The 13,290-nt window shown below is 42.4% G+C and overlaps 1 protein-coding gene across 19 annotated transcripts in view; it reads right to left on the bottom strand.

The window, feature by feature from the left end:
- Window positions 1-774: 774 nt before the first annotated feature.
- mrtfab (myocardin related transcription factor Ab) overlaps window positions 775-13,290 on the bottom strand; it is a 72,141-nt gene continuing 59,625 nt past the window's right edge. For 9 of the 19 annotated variants that reach the window (XM_041816609.1, XM_041816610.1, XM_041816607.1 and 6 more), the window contains 13 exons: window positions 12,381-12,544; window positions 12,122-12,274; window positions 11,854-11,925; window positions 11,100-11,284; window positions 9,420-9,591; window positions 8,527-8,922; window positions 7,025-8,014; window positions 6,658-6,864; window positions 6,476-6,568; window positions 4,619-4,759; window positions 4,400-4,492; window positions 2,441-2,504; window positions 775-2,343 (listed from right to left, as the gene is read on the bottom strand). In XM_041816609.1, the coding sequence (XP_041672543.1) occupies window positions 1,754-2,343; window positions 2,441-2,504; window positions 4,400-4,492; window positions 4,619-4,759; window positions 6,476-6,568; window positions 6,658-6,864; window positions 7,025-8,014; window positions 8,527-8,922; window positions 9,420-9,591; window positions 11,100-11,284; window positions 11,854-11,925; window positions 12,122-12,274; window positions 12,381-12,544 (3,320 nt within the window). In that variant the 3' untranslated portion in view covers window positions 775-1,753. The remainder of the gene's footprint in view (window positions 2,344-2,440; window positions 2,505-4,399; window positions 4,493-4,618; window positions 4,760-6,475; window positions 6,569-6,657; window positions 6,865-7,024; window positions 8,015-8,526; window positions 8,923-9,419; window positions 9,592-11,099; window positions 11,285-11,853; window positions 11,926-12,121; window positions 12,275-12,380; window positions 12,545-13,290) is intronic. The other 10 variants (XM_041816611.1, XM_041816626.1, XM_041816625.1 and 7 more) reach the window with 7 other exon arrangements.

The following is a 13,290-nucleotide window of genomic DNA, read 5'->3' as shown; positions in this document are numbered from 1 at the left end:
GACGTGCGTTGGGCAGCGCTGACATGTTTTAGACTTTATAGGATTCTTGTGGGAGCCGAGACCCAAGAAGGTCAGAAAAAGTAAACATACGAATTTTAAAAATACATTCAAACTGTCTATTCTTCATTTTCATTTTATTTATTTGATTTTAATGCTTGAATACAACTCAGGGCCTAAAATTATCAGCATGCTATCCTTTAATCAAATCAGGCCAGTTTACTCTCTCCAGGCTTGGGTGTACATGATAGTTTGTAGTTTGCAGTCAGACTAAAACTAAGGAGATTTTTGTTTCTTTCTTTAATTAGTTTTGTAAACACAGAATTAGTTTAGTTTTTTTTGGAAAAGCTTACTTTCTGTTTAAGTTAACTAACATGATTTTCACATTTTAGTTTTAGTTACTTAGTTTTGGTTGACTATAATAATCTTGTTGCAGGCCCAGCCTTGTTTACCAGAAGGGAAAATATTTTATTCAAAAAGGGAAATGTGCTGTTATTTTTCTACTACACATCTTTTTTAATCATTAAGTGTAAAAGTCTAACACTGAAGCCAAATCCTGTACAATGTTTCCACACACCACTTCCAGAGAGCTTAATTCTTTACAATGGCGCCACCTTGTGGTCTAACTCTTCATCACCAGGTTTAAATCCAGTCTACGAAGGTCAATTAAAGTGAACCAAAGAACATCTTTAATAAGACCATCTTTTCGGTCTGATATTTGGCTCTTTGGGTCATTTCTGCTCTCCATGTTGAAAAAAAAAACAGACATCTTTTTTAGACTTTTTATAATTGTTTATTTTTTTTTTAAAGTTTTTTCTTTAAAAAATGACAAGGTCCAAATATTTTGGAAGCCCCGCCTTGACCCTATGTTCCCCAGCCGGCTAGCTCGACTCTAAAGCAACCAGCAAAGAAAAATAGTCATATGGACAATTGATAATATACACCCCATATACAGCAATACATAGTGGTCTACCATAATGTTACCAATAATTCGCAACCTCCAATGAGGCTTCAATTCAAACTGTTGCCAATGATATGGTTCATTTCAATAGCAACTGCCAACCAATGATGGTTGTTTTTTGACTAGTGTGGGCGACGTTCAGGCTGCCGTGGCAAGGCGAAGAGGTCACAGACAGCTGCCTTTCTTTCACACCATCAACGTCTCAGCTGTTCAAAGAAACACGTGGTGACTCTCCCTCAGCCTCACCAGGCGGCGTTAAGATTGTGACCTGAACACGCCCTTCTAACCAATCAGATTCAGCATAAGTGCAAAGTTTAGGAGGCACTGACACACGCACTCGGATATCTGGAGGAGCCTGAGAGAACGTCACTGACGGTCCATCCTCAGCTCGAACCTGTCAAACCGTTTCCAGGAGTTTTTATTACAGTGACATGAAGTTCTGCTGGTTCCCTTTAACCTGCGGAAAATGCAGCTCAGGAAGCAGGAAGTGGGATTTAACCAGCTTGAATGAGAACCATCTCCTGGGTGGATCCTCATAGAACTAAATTCAAAAAGTCCACTTCAGTTCCAACAAGAGCAAGTCCTTTCTTCAATTCAATTTCTATGTTTTGTTCTCATCCTGCAGTCAGTAACAACCAGTAAAATACAGAGCAAACTGTGTAAATGTGTGTGTTTGCATGTGCCAGTGACCCCCGCAGTGGTAGAGACAGCATAGAAAAGGTTTCAGTATGTGCATGAAATAAAGACGCAGCCTGTACACATTGAGAGCAAGCGCCTGTCAGTCCACACGCAGGGCTACAGACACGACTCCCAGTGCAGCTGCAGGTCCGTGCTGTCCAGAAAGTCGGCTGAGAAGACACTGGGTGGCGTGTGAGGGGCCAACGGGGCCAGGCTTGTCCCTCCATCTCCATCACCAGAACCCCCTCGCCCTCCACCACCTCCTCTCCCCCCTCCGCTGCCCCCAGTCCCTACGCTACTGCTGCCCACCATGGAGATATCCAGCCAGTCCATGGTGTCCAAAGTGGGGTCGCCAAAGTCCAGCCCTGCAGAGTGAGGGGAGAAGCCCAGGTCGGACGTGTCCATGGGGGAGGGGGGGTGGTCCAGGATGCTGGGCGTGCTCAGCATCTGGTTGTGGAGTTCGTCAATCAGCGTCAGGCCGCCGTCGGGCTCCACGCCAAGAAGCGGGGCGCCTGTTGTGCTCTCCAGGAAGTCCTCCAGGCGTACGCTGCCAGTGCTAGACTCGCCCACAGAGGGCTGTGGGGAGATTAGGGGCTGTGTAGGGGTGGTAGGGGAGAGGTGCAGGGGAGAGGGAGGAGAGGATGGCGAGGGAGGGTCAGAGAGTGGAGTGAGGGAAGGGTCTGGGTTAGACTTGAAGCCGGGGATTTCTGGAGGAGGACACAGAGAGAAAAAGTCATTAACAAACCTTTGTTGAAAAAATATGGGACATTTCTCATCAGTAATTCTTGAAACAGATTTTATTACCTCCGCTCTTAAGCAGGATGTCGAACAGGTCGTCCATCTGCTGACTGTTGACACCATTTTCCTGCTGACGGACAAGAACAGGACATCAGTGAAATAAAAAACAAAATCTCCACATTCAAACAGTTATTGATTTGCACTGTTTGCTCTTTTGTGAACCATTTCCTTATTTTAGGGTACATGACTTTATAGATGTAGATTACATAATAGAAAAGCAATATTTGCATGCATTTTGCTGTGGAATCCCGATAAATGAGTTGGACATAGCTTTTGGGGTGTCATCTTTAAGCTACTGGATCAAGGTTTTAAAGCCTCAGACAGTTTTATCCCTATCTTTAGTGTTATGGCATCAGATGGGGCTTTTCCATGATGACTTTTGGCCGTGCCGAGCCAAACCAAGATGTGCTGATTTGCTTTTCCATCATCAGTTTGGCCGAGCCAAGACGTGTGGACCCCTGCTCAAATAGCCAGCTAGCACCACCTCCAAACACGCCGCACTGACACCAAAGCGGTCCTCAGGGTTCAATTTGCAGGGGGGGATTTACTCCTTCGGCTACTGATACCGCCCCCTCCATAATGAATTTTCATCCAACAGGGAGATGGGGAGACACGTTTTATCCCTTCCTCTACTCCAGCTGTCTTTAACTCTGTTACAGTGGTGGTCTAATGTCAGCATAAGACCAAAACTCGAGATTTTTGGGCCCATACTACAGTCCGATAGTTGTGCAAGGCTTCTGAGACTGACAAGTGAGATCAGAAGGGCCAGGCGAAGATCCAGGATTACAACTTTTTCTGCACTTACTAATAACAAAAGTTTCAAGTTTCTGATTGACAAATAATTCTAGACTTTTAACAAAATGCCGGAGATGTTTGAAACATTTAACCCATGAAGGAGTCATTCTTTAATTTATCAACTGGCGCCAGTATAGCATGCTGTTAATGGAAAAGACCCAAAAGGTTATATTTGGATGAAAAGATGTCAGGTCATCATAGTAGCAACACGTCTTTCACACCAGCTTTGTTGTACATGATAATACTTCTATTACAGAACTGATAGATGCTAATTCTACTTTATGTTTATCATTGAAGTTGTAGTGGATGATGGTGATGGAGTTTATTATAATGAATGGGAAAATCAAATTGGGTTGAGCAATATTCAGGGTGGCATCAAAAACTTACAATAAAAAGGCAATAAGGTAAAGGCAATGAACTTAGTTTAAAAAGAAAAGTTAGAATTAATGTTAATTTCTTACAGTTGCTGCCCTCTGCTGCCCATCAGAAGAAATGCAGGTTTTTGGCACTTTCACATTCATTGAAGTTTGGAAAAACACAGCCAATAATGCTCCGTTTTTTTAGTTTTCCTCAAACAACTATGAGAAAGCTTGACGAAGATTAATGAAAACGTGGCTAATGTAAATACCATGTTTTCAATGTGGGCAGGCGTTTAGGACCCACTGATAAGAAGAGTTAAACATTAAACATCCCTGTTATTAGTTTTACATTGTTTTATAGCTTGCATTCAAATAACATTTAACCAGGATTCAGTTACAGTCTCCAAAGCAAGAGGAAGTACAAAGCCTTATAAAGTTTAACAGACATGAATATCATGTGTCATGGTTTTATTAACACGTGTGACTCTGACATGAATCCTCCATCACTAGCAGATATCTCTACCCTGCATCAGAATTACAAGAAACTACTAAAGTTTTCAAATAAATTTTTTTAAAGACATGCTGGTGATGTTTGAGGTATTTTGCTTAAACATTAGAGAAACAGTCGAGCATTAAGTCGCTCTAAATCAAATCCACCACTGAAGCTTCTCCGTCTAAAAACATTCCAACTGCTTTTAGCAAAACAAGCGCACACTCAGTGTGACACACTTAATGAAACATGGAGGAACAGACAGAATGAGAACAACACTGCAGAAAAAGATGGAAAGAGAAGATGTGCTGGAGGACATACTTTAGAGCGCTGAGCAGGAAGGGAGGTGTTGGGTTTGGGAGAGGGAGGGGTGAACAGTGTGTGCCGGTCGTAAGGCGGACACACCTCCTGTCTCTGCCAGGGTGGAGTGATGAGGGGATGAGATGAGAAGAAAAGAGAAGGAAAGGAAGAAAAAGTTAATGAAGTTTACAACACATGGAGAACACAAGGCAGGGAGGGCGGAGTGGGAGGTGGCGTTACCTTTAGAGACGAGATTAAGCTGCTTTGGGTTTCACTGACTGACACGTCGTCAAAGAAAGGCTGCAGATTGGGCGGGGCGGTGACCGGCTGGCTGGGCTGGGGCACGCCATTGGTGTCCAGGTGAAGCCCTGCCTTCTGTCCCTGAGTGAAGAGAGTGGCAGAGACATGAACAATTGTATTGATCGATGAGTAGAGTGGAGGCAGGACAGCCTCCTCTCATAGACACACTCACTCACAGGGACTACCAGTCATTGCTCAGACAAATTTCTGAGCAATCATACAATAAAGTATTATCTTATTTAATCTTTATACAATCAACTTTGAACTGTGATCAGCTTGTTGTGTCAGAATAGGACCAAAAGTAGCTCCAATCTCTTCTAATGGTTCTTGTGGTCTACTGTTGTCTGTGTTTCCAACACCGACAAGAATCCCTGGAAAATTATGCAATCTGGCATCCTGACACAGCCAGGCTTCAGGAAGACAAAAGTAAATCAATGTGTTGTCAGCTAATTTTAAGATTTAGATGCCAAAGATGTCATATACCAACCAAATCAAGTTGTCCGATTGTTTTTAGCAAAAACTGTATTTGTAGTTTTAATTGTATTTTGGATATTTTTGTGATTTACACCCTGTTTTATTCATTTTTGGATGTACTGTGATAAAGGGATCTGAGCTAAGAGACAGACAAAGTCTCTACAATCTTTTATCTATCTATCTTGAGAAAGATCCTTCTGACAAAAAGTCTGTCAGTCTGCTTTTTGCATTTTATGGTGCCTGTGTTTATGGTGACACCTTGTGGCACAAAAAATCAACTACATGTGTTCATGTAGAGCTGATTGCTCTACATGAACACTTTTGAGCACACTCCATTTCAAAAGATGTTTGAAAATCTAGAATATATCACTCTATATCCTCCTGAGACCCTGCATGTATGAGGAGATTATATTCTGGCTTTCCCACAACATGGTAATACATTCTGCTGTTAGAATTTTCAGATAATTTTCTGGAATTTCCATAGAAATGAAAGTTATTTGCTCGAAATGATTGGGAAAATTTCTTTGAAATTCTCACATTATTTGGCAATATGTCTTTTTTTTATTTGGGAAAGCTTGATTTTAATTTTGCTTTGAATTTTTTTTGGGACTTTCATGGGGAATTTGGGGAATTTTTTTGCACATTTATGAAAATGAGAATAGAGATTTTAGGGGGACATTCCCTTTGAAAATTTCCTGAATTTTCTTGGAAATGTAAGAGAATTTGGATGTTGCGGGACATAAGCTGTGAAATAGAAGCTCGGGTTTCAGGAAGATGTTAATAATTTCAAATAATAAACAGCATACACTAAAGTAACATTACGAGTTAAGACTTATTTTATAGTTCAAAAAACAGATGCAACATCCAACTTTGGGAGCATGTCAAAAACATCAAAAAGTAAAAATTTTTTTTTTTTTTAATTATTGTTGTATAACCATACTATTGTATCTTGTTTATTATTTAAAGACATTGTTTATTCTTAAATACAAAGATAATGAGCAGAAAACAACAATGGCACAAGTAAACAGGCATCCTGTTTTAACAAATAAGAATTAAATAAAGACAAAAATGAAAAAAATAACAATAATAAAGGATAGAATTATAGAGTTGAACCTACAAAATAAATGTGAAAACTGAATAAGGAGATGTATAATCTGTTACTTAGTTAATCAAGTGTGTCAACATCTAACCTGAAATTTAGTTTGTGCCCAGTAACAAATTTGTTAAGTATCTAAACTAATAATTGCAGCATCGGTTATTTACATGTATCCATCACGTTCATTCAAAAGCAATGCGTCTTCATGCCATATGTCTGTATTGTACCTTTTTGATTGGCTGGTTCACCGGCTGGGCCTCTGGCTGCTCTTTTGATTGGCTCTCAGTGCTGGGCAGTTTACTTGGAGTCGACTGTAATCTCTAAAACAACAAAAAGTACAAAACAATTACATCCAATTTAAAGAAATATAACGTGCATCTCATCAAAGAGAGCTATGGTTCGACAGTACCTGTAATGTGATGCGTCCGTTGGTTTTGGCCAATGAAGACACTCCGTTCTGTCCATCTGTCGTGTTACTGGTGAGGGCGATAAGGTAATGGTTGCCGTTGCTGTCTGTGACAAGCGTAGGCGCACCGTTTGCCTTGAGAAGGTCCAGAGAAATGGCCTGGGTGTGGATCTGAGTGCCGTTCTGTTGGTTGATGACGACTGGGGTCACCTGTAAAAAGAAATCAAACTGATGTTTAGCTTGTGTCATTAAAGATTTTTTGGATTACAATAAATACATTTCACTTTGATAAATATTTAAATGTAAGAGGCACCATTTAAAAAAAAAATTCCTTCACATTTTTAGGATATTTCTGCATTTCTTGGATTACCTGTTGTGTTGTGACTGCTGTAGTCTGCTGCTTCTGCTGCAGCCTCTGCTGAGCCTTCAGCTGCTTCCTCTGCTGCACTGTGCTCACTGCAGGTTTCTGGATCTGCACCTGAACCTGCTTCAGCTGCACCTGGTTCTTTTGCTGGTTCTGTTGGAGCTGCCCTTGAGTCTGTTTGAGCTGGTTTTGCTGCAGAAGCTTCTGCTGACTCAGTTTCTGCTGGGCCAGTTTCTGCTGCGCCAGCTTCTGCTGGGCCTGCAGCTGTTTCTGTTGGGTCTGCTGGATGATGAGCTGCTGCAGCTGCTGCTGCTGATGGAGCAGGATCTGTGCATCTTTCTTCTGCTGTTGGAGCTTTTGAGGAGTTGACTTTGCCTCTGCTACTTTCTGTGTGGGATTCTGCTGCAGCGTCTGTTTCTGCTGCTCTGACTGTTGGACTTGCAGCCGATGGATCTGCTGCAGCCGGACGAGGGTCTCTTGAGAGCACTGCATGGGCTGCTCTGATTTCTTCGCCTGGGCCTCCTCTGTCACTCCCTCCATCCCCTCCTCAGGCTCTGTCTCCTTCTTCACCTTCAACAAGATGCCGTTAGGGAGAACAGGGGGCTGAATGGCAGAGGCCTTTATCAGAGTTTGGAGTTTAATCTCTGTGGATGTTTTGCTCTTTTCCCCTCCTACTAGCACGATTCCACTCCCCATCTTGCCCTGCTCTAGCTGTGACCTGAGCGTCTCCACCAGCCTCTGCTTCTGCCGCAGCATCCGGGTTAACTCCTCGATTTGTTTATCCTTCTCCTGCAGCATCTGGTCCTTGTCCATTGTGTCCATTGCAACACTAGGCTGAGGCTCTGGAGGCTGACACGTGGAGGGTGGAGGCCTGGAGAGGCTACAGGAGCTCTGCGTCTCTTCTTTGACGTTGGACAGAGACTGTGAGAGCGGGGTTGCGCCGGGTGGGTGCTGAGGAGATGGGTGTAGAGTGAGCTGGGTGAGGGGTGAGCTCACCTGAGGGACAACAATAGAAGAAGACAAAGTGTTGAAAGGTTTATTGCAGATATAGAAATGGGGATCAGCACTGAATCTCAAACCTTGCACTGTGTGGTGCATGTTATTCACCACTCTCTCTCCCCATATTTCCTATCTCTCTTCAGCTGTCCTATCAGAATTAAGGCAAAAAGCCCCAAAACTTAAAAAAAGGTTCTGTAAAAGCTCGAAACTTTCATTGTTGCATACTTTTATAATATATTTATAAGACTCAGCTTTGATATGATATACATATGGAAGGGGCTTTTATGCCTTTATCATATTGGAAAGCTAAGGCATGAAATGTGGGACAGAGAGTGGGGGATGACATGCTCCAGATAGTATCAGGACCAGGAGCTCAACCTGAAACCAGTGTGACGAGGACTACAGACTCTTTTCATTGGCTGCTTGCTCTACCAGCTGAGCTAAACCAGTGCCCTGTTTTAGTTCAGGAGGCTCTGACAATGAAAAAACACCATACAAAGAAATCTCACCATCTCCCCAAACATGTCTCCGTTACAGCTGGTCTCATCAGGACTCATGCCAGCCAGCGACCTCTCAGATGGCGTAGGTGACACTGGAGGGCTGGAGCTTGTGCTGCCAAACCTCATGACACGCCCTGGAACCACTTGCGCCAGTGATGACAGATTTAGCTTAAACCCTCCCTCTCCTGGTTGGTGCTCAGGCGTGGTGGATGTGGTCGGAGAGGAAGCGATGGTGCTGGCAGCCGAGGTTGTGGCCTGATGGCCGGGCTGCAATGTGCCGTTTTTCACTACTGCTGCGTTGTTGCCATTTTGCTCCTGATAGTTGCGGAGCCTCTCAATGAGATCGTTTTTGGTGCCTGAGACGGTCAGACCGCGCAGTTTCAGTTCCTGTTTCAGCTCCGCAACCTGGAGGATGAAAAACAGGAGGTAGTGAGTCAAAGTGAGAGAGAACTAATCAACTGAGAGAGACAAAATCAGAAAGTGCAAGGTTCAGAGGAACAGAATTTGGTTCACATGTCTCAGAAGTGGGCCAGGTTCTCTTTATTAGAGCCCAACATCAGCTTGAAAGGTTACATGCTGATTAGCGTAAATACTCAACTAAACTGCAGAAGCTACTGGGCCTTTACATGAAGGAGTTATTTTTCGAGGCAGACCTTTATGTCAGAGAACTATATGTGTGCATACAAAACTTTTTGTGTATTCAAAACACTTAGTCATCACTCAAAGACTGAATGATTGGTTTAAGTCAGCAAGAAAGTTTGAAAAGCTCCCTCTCTGACCTCCATTATCAAATGACGGTATTATGAAAGCACTATTAAATTAACTTTTAAGAACTCATTCAGTAAAATATATTCTTGGCAGGTACATGTCTGCTACAGGACGAAGCTGTCTGTTAAACTCACCTTGAACTCATCCAGGTTGGCTGGCAGGGTGCCAGGTTTGCCTCCACCCACTGCAGTTTGGCTCTGACGGGCACTCCCACTCTGACTGGAAGCGGCGGGGGTGGTTGTTGTAGGGACATTGCGGGAGGGGGATGGGCCTGAAGTTGTCGTGGGAGGCTGCTCAGTTGGTGGCCTGAGGGGAGACAGAAAATATTTTATCTTTTAGTATATATGTTGCGAGCATGTACCAGGGGAAGAAAAATGGAGTTGATAACAGGTGTGCAAAAAATTACATAAAAACAGCAATCTCTAAAGTTCATTCTCATTTATCAGGCTCTTTATAAACAGCTTTGCTTATTTACTTCCTGGCTTTCATTCCTTTGAAACATAAAAAACATAACATTAATTTCATGTCATCTAAATATCTAATTTCCTGTAACTTCAGTGTTCCACTCAGTCACAAATTTATCATGCCTTAGCAGCTAAACTAAAGGAGAATCGTTTATATAACATGAACATCACTTCTGCTTTATTTTTCAGGCTTAAACTCCAAAACATGAATGAGGAAGACAGAAGCCACAGCAGAAAAGGTTCAGAGAGGACATTTTTGCTGCAGGTTATGATGCAGAGCAATGTTAATTTTGGCAGACATTTTATCATCAAGATATAGTTTTAGTCTTTGCAAGGGGTGGGGAGGTCCACAGAGGTCACAGTTCAGTTTGTACTTTGTTTTTTGGGTCACAATTCAGTACAGGTTTAGTTCACTGATAAAAAAGGAACACACAGTCCAAGATTTATAATTCCAGGTTTCCCTAATTCATCATTATTATATGATCCTAACTAATGTTCATCAGTGAAGGAATACAGACGAACTGATGTGAACACAGGATGGGACACTGCAATGAGTTGTAACAGTGCGCTTCAACACAAACTTGTAGCCTGTGTTCTCTACTTCAACAGGTCCTTGTATAGCCTTTAAAATGTATTAGCATCAGTAATATCTTCAACACTTTCTGCTTTCACATAAGGAGGCTTTTAGAAAAAATGCAGAGGAGAGGAAAGGGAGGAAAAACCCGGCAGCTCTCACTGCTCTGCTGCTCTATCAGCAGAAGCAAACTTCTCTTCTTCTTCTGTTTTGTTTAATAGCGTTTAGCAAACACAAACATGACTGCCAGCTGGACTGACTTTTATTTTTGTATTGAACGTGTTTGTGCGATGTATTTGTCATACAACTAAAAGCACCGGACTGTGACCCCTGAACCTTCATGGTTTGGGGTGAATACAAATACTTTTACAGCCCTAGTCCTTATTTTTAGTCACATTTTAGTCCAGTTTGAATTATAAAAAAATCGATCCAGGGGTTCCCAAACTTTTCAGCCTGTGACCCCCCCAAAAAATGGTGCCAGAGATCTTGGTAGTTTTGACAGACACAGTGGAGAATTATCACAGAATCTTACTGTAAGTCAATCCAGGCTAACATTTTAGTCATCATCACTAGCTATTTTTAGCTCGTCCTTGTCCCGTCATCCTTGTGGAAAACAGTCATTAACAAACATTTTTCTCTCTAGTTTTCAACGAAATTAACAATGATTCAGAGATGAACGGTGGGTAGTTAGGAAGAAAAGTAGATTCATCCCTCTCAGACTGCCCATACAGTATACTGTATATACACACAGGCACAGCTTCATGCATGACACTCACTTGGGCGGGGCAGGCAGGATGGTGTGGTAGTTGTAGTGCTGCTGTTGCTGGCTGAGGATCTGCAGCTGTAAGAAGAGCTGCTGCTGCTGGAGGAGCTTTGCGTAGGATGAGTCCATCTGAGGTGGACGCTCTTTGTCCGCTTTCTGATCTGGTGGGATGTACTGGTGGTACTTCAGCTTCTTCACCTGCACACAGGCCATGGAAAGGTCATAAAAACACTTTTTTTTTTATTACTTTAATACTGCACATAACACCAGCTAGAGACATTTAGCTGCATTATCTTCCAAACAAGTTGCTAATGTGTGACATTTAAAAGAGGGCAAAAGCATATCTGGTAAATGTAGGTGGAAAGATCACCAGTTATAATTTAAAAACACTTTAAAGAAACCATTACAGGTCCTAGAAACACTACACCAGTGTCTCTAGGATACAGTAATTGTACAAAATTGTGTCTTCCTATCGCACATAGTGTTCCCCTTGTAAGAATGTAAAATGTCAGACACAATTTATGTACTCGACAGATTTGGCTCTTGAATTCTGAGAGCTGACAGTAAAACCACAGTGATAGCAGCTGCATGAACCCGAACGTAAAGGTTGAATTTTGCAAAGACAACTTTCATAATACAGCCTAAAGAAATGTGGCACAGCTAGACTCCAAAAGTCAGAGACTCTCATAGAAACACTTCGATCAGATCATTGCAGTGTCTTGTGACCGCATCTCCTAAAATGATAATGAAACCAAGAGTTTGCTGACCTTGGGTTTGCTGTCCTTTGCTTTCTTGGGTCTCTGTGGAGGACGGTCTGAACTCGACTTCGACTGAGACTGCTGACAGAAAGCATGAGAAATGGGGTCGGGGGAAGAGGGTGTAAGGAAATGAAGCACAAGGGAGGGTTAGCCAGTTATAGCAGCTCCACAAATAGAGATTAAGGTCAGATTAATTCATAAGTCATCAAATCTGCAGGCTCTTTAACTCTATAGGGAGATATGTCATGATTCTGGGAGTATTTAAGGATGTACAGACATGTTTTTGCACCTTGACCTGTCCACTAGAAGGGCGGGAGTTCGCTATGGTCACTGATGTCCCATTCGTCATTTTTGTGAACGGAGAGGAGTCTGACCCATTCACCTGGGGAGGAGGAGGTGGGGGAGGTGGAGGAGGGCGCTGTGTGAGGAACTGAAAGATATTACTCTTGTTAATAGTGTGGGAGTGTTTACAATAATCCTTCTTAACCTTAGTGAATGTTTCTTGACTCTGCTTAAATGACATTTTGTGACTGTACCTGTGAGAGGGAAACGTCCCCGTTCTGAGTAAGTGGTTCAGGTGGAGACAGCTGAGGGACAGCACTAACAGGAGAGTCGTGATTGGTCAGCTGGTCCGGTGACAGTGCATCACTGCTGTCTTCATCTAAAGATGAACTCTCTCCTTCAGCTCCCTTTGGAGAATCTGTGAGAAGACAAATATTTTCAGATTAAAGAGAACAGCTGATTTGTCACTGATTTCTCTGCTACAAAATTCTGTGGTCGATGAACAACTACAACAAAACAAAAAAGGCTCATGAACTTGATTCCCCACCACTAAGGCCAGAGAGCGACCCATTTGATTTACAGCTTCCTCACAGTGTGATACCCAGTCAAACAAAGTCATGGCTGTTTTTGCAGATTGCTCAACAACCATGACTTTTTTTAGAGAAGTTATACAACACTGTATATCTGCAGTGTTTCAACACAGATCTATGTCCAAACACTCTTGTGACATTTCTGTTGTTAGTCAGAAGTTTGTCTAGTAACACATCTGAGAGATGAGGCAACCTAAATTTACTCAGTGTTTACACACTCATCTGTAACACACTGCATTTCAAGTGTGAGTACATACTTGGATGTTGTAAGCACAAAGGTAAAGGTGTGTCAAGATCGATCATTTGGTACATTTTAGAGATCATACAATTACGCTAAAGTTGGACGTGCATTGCTTACTAAATAACGTGTTCACACACCAGTCTTTAGCTAAAAAGAAGCCAGGTAACTCATCTCAGTACTGTTTAATACGATGGCTGAGGCTAAGAGACAGAAAAGGACAGTGATGGATGAAACTAAGAACAGAAAAAGAGAGAGGGACTGAGCATGAGGCTGGATAAGAAGCAACAATGTAGAAATTCTTCACAGCACATTGCAACTTAATTACCATTGGGC

The sequence above is a fragment of the Cheilinus undulatus genome, linkage group 20 (assembly GCF_018320785.1).
Source record: "Cheilinus undulatus linkage group 20, ASM1832078v1, whole genome shotgun sequence".
NCBI lineage: Eukaryota > Metazoa > Chordata > Actinopteri > Labriformes > Labridae > Cheilinus > Cheilinus undulatus.
This window is presented reverse-complemented; position numbering and strand designations above follow the sequence as displayed.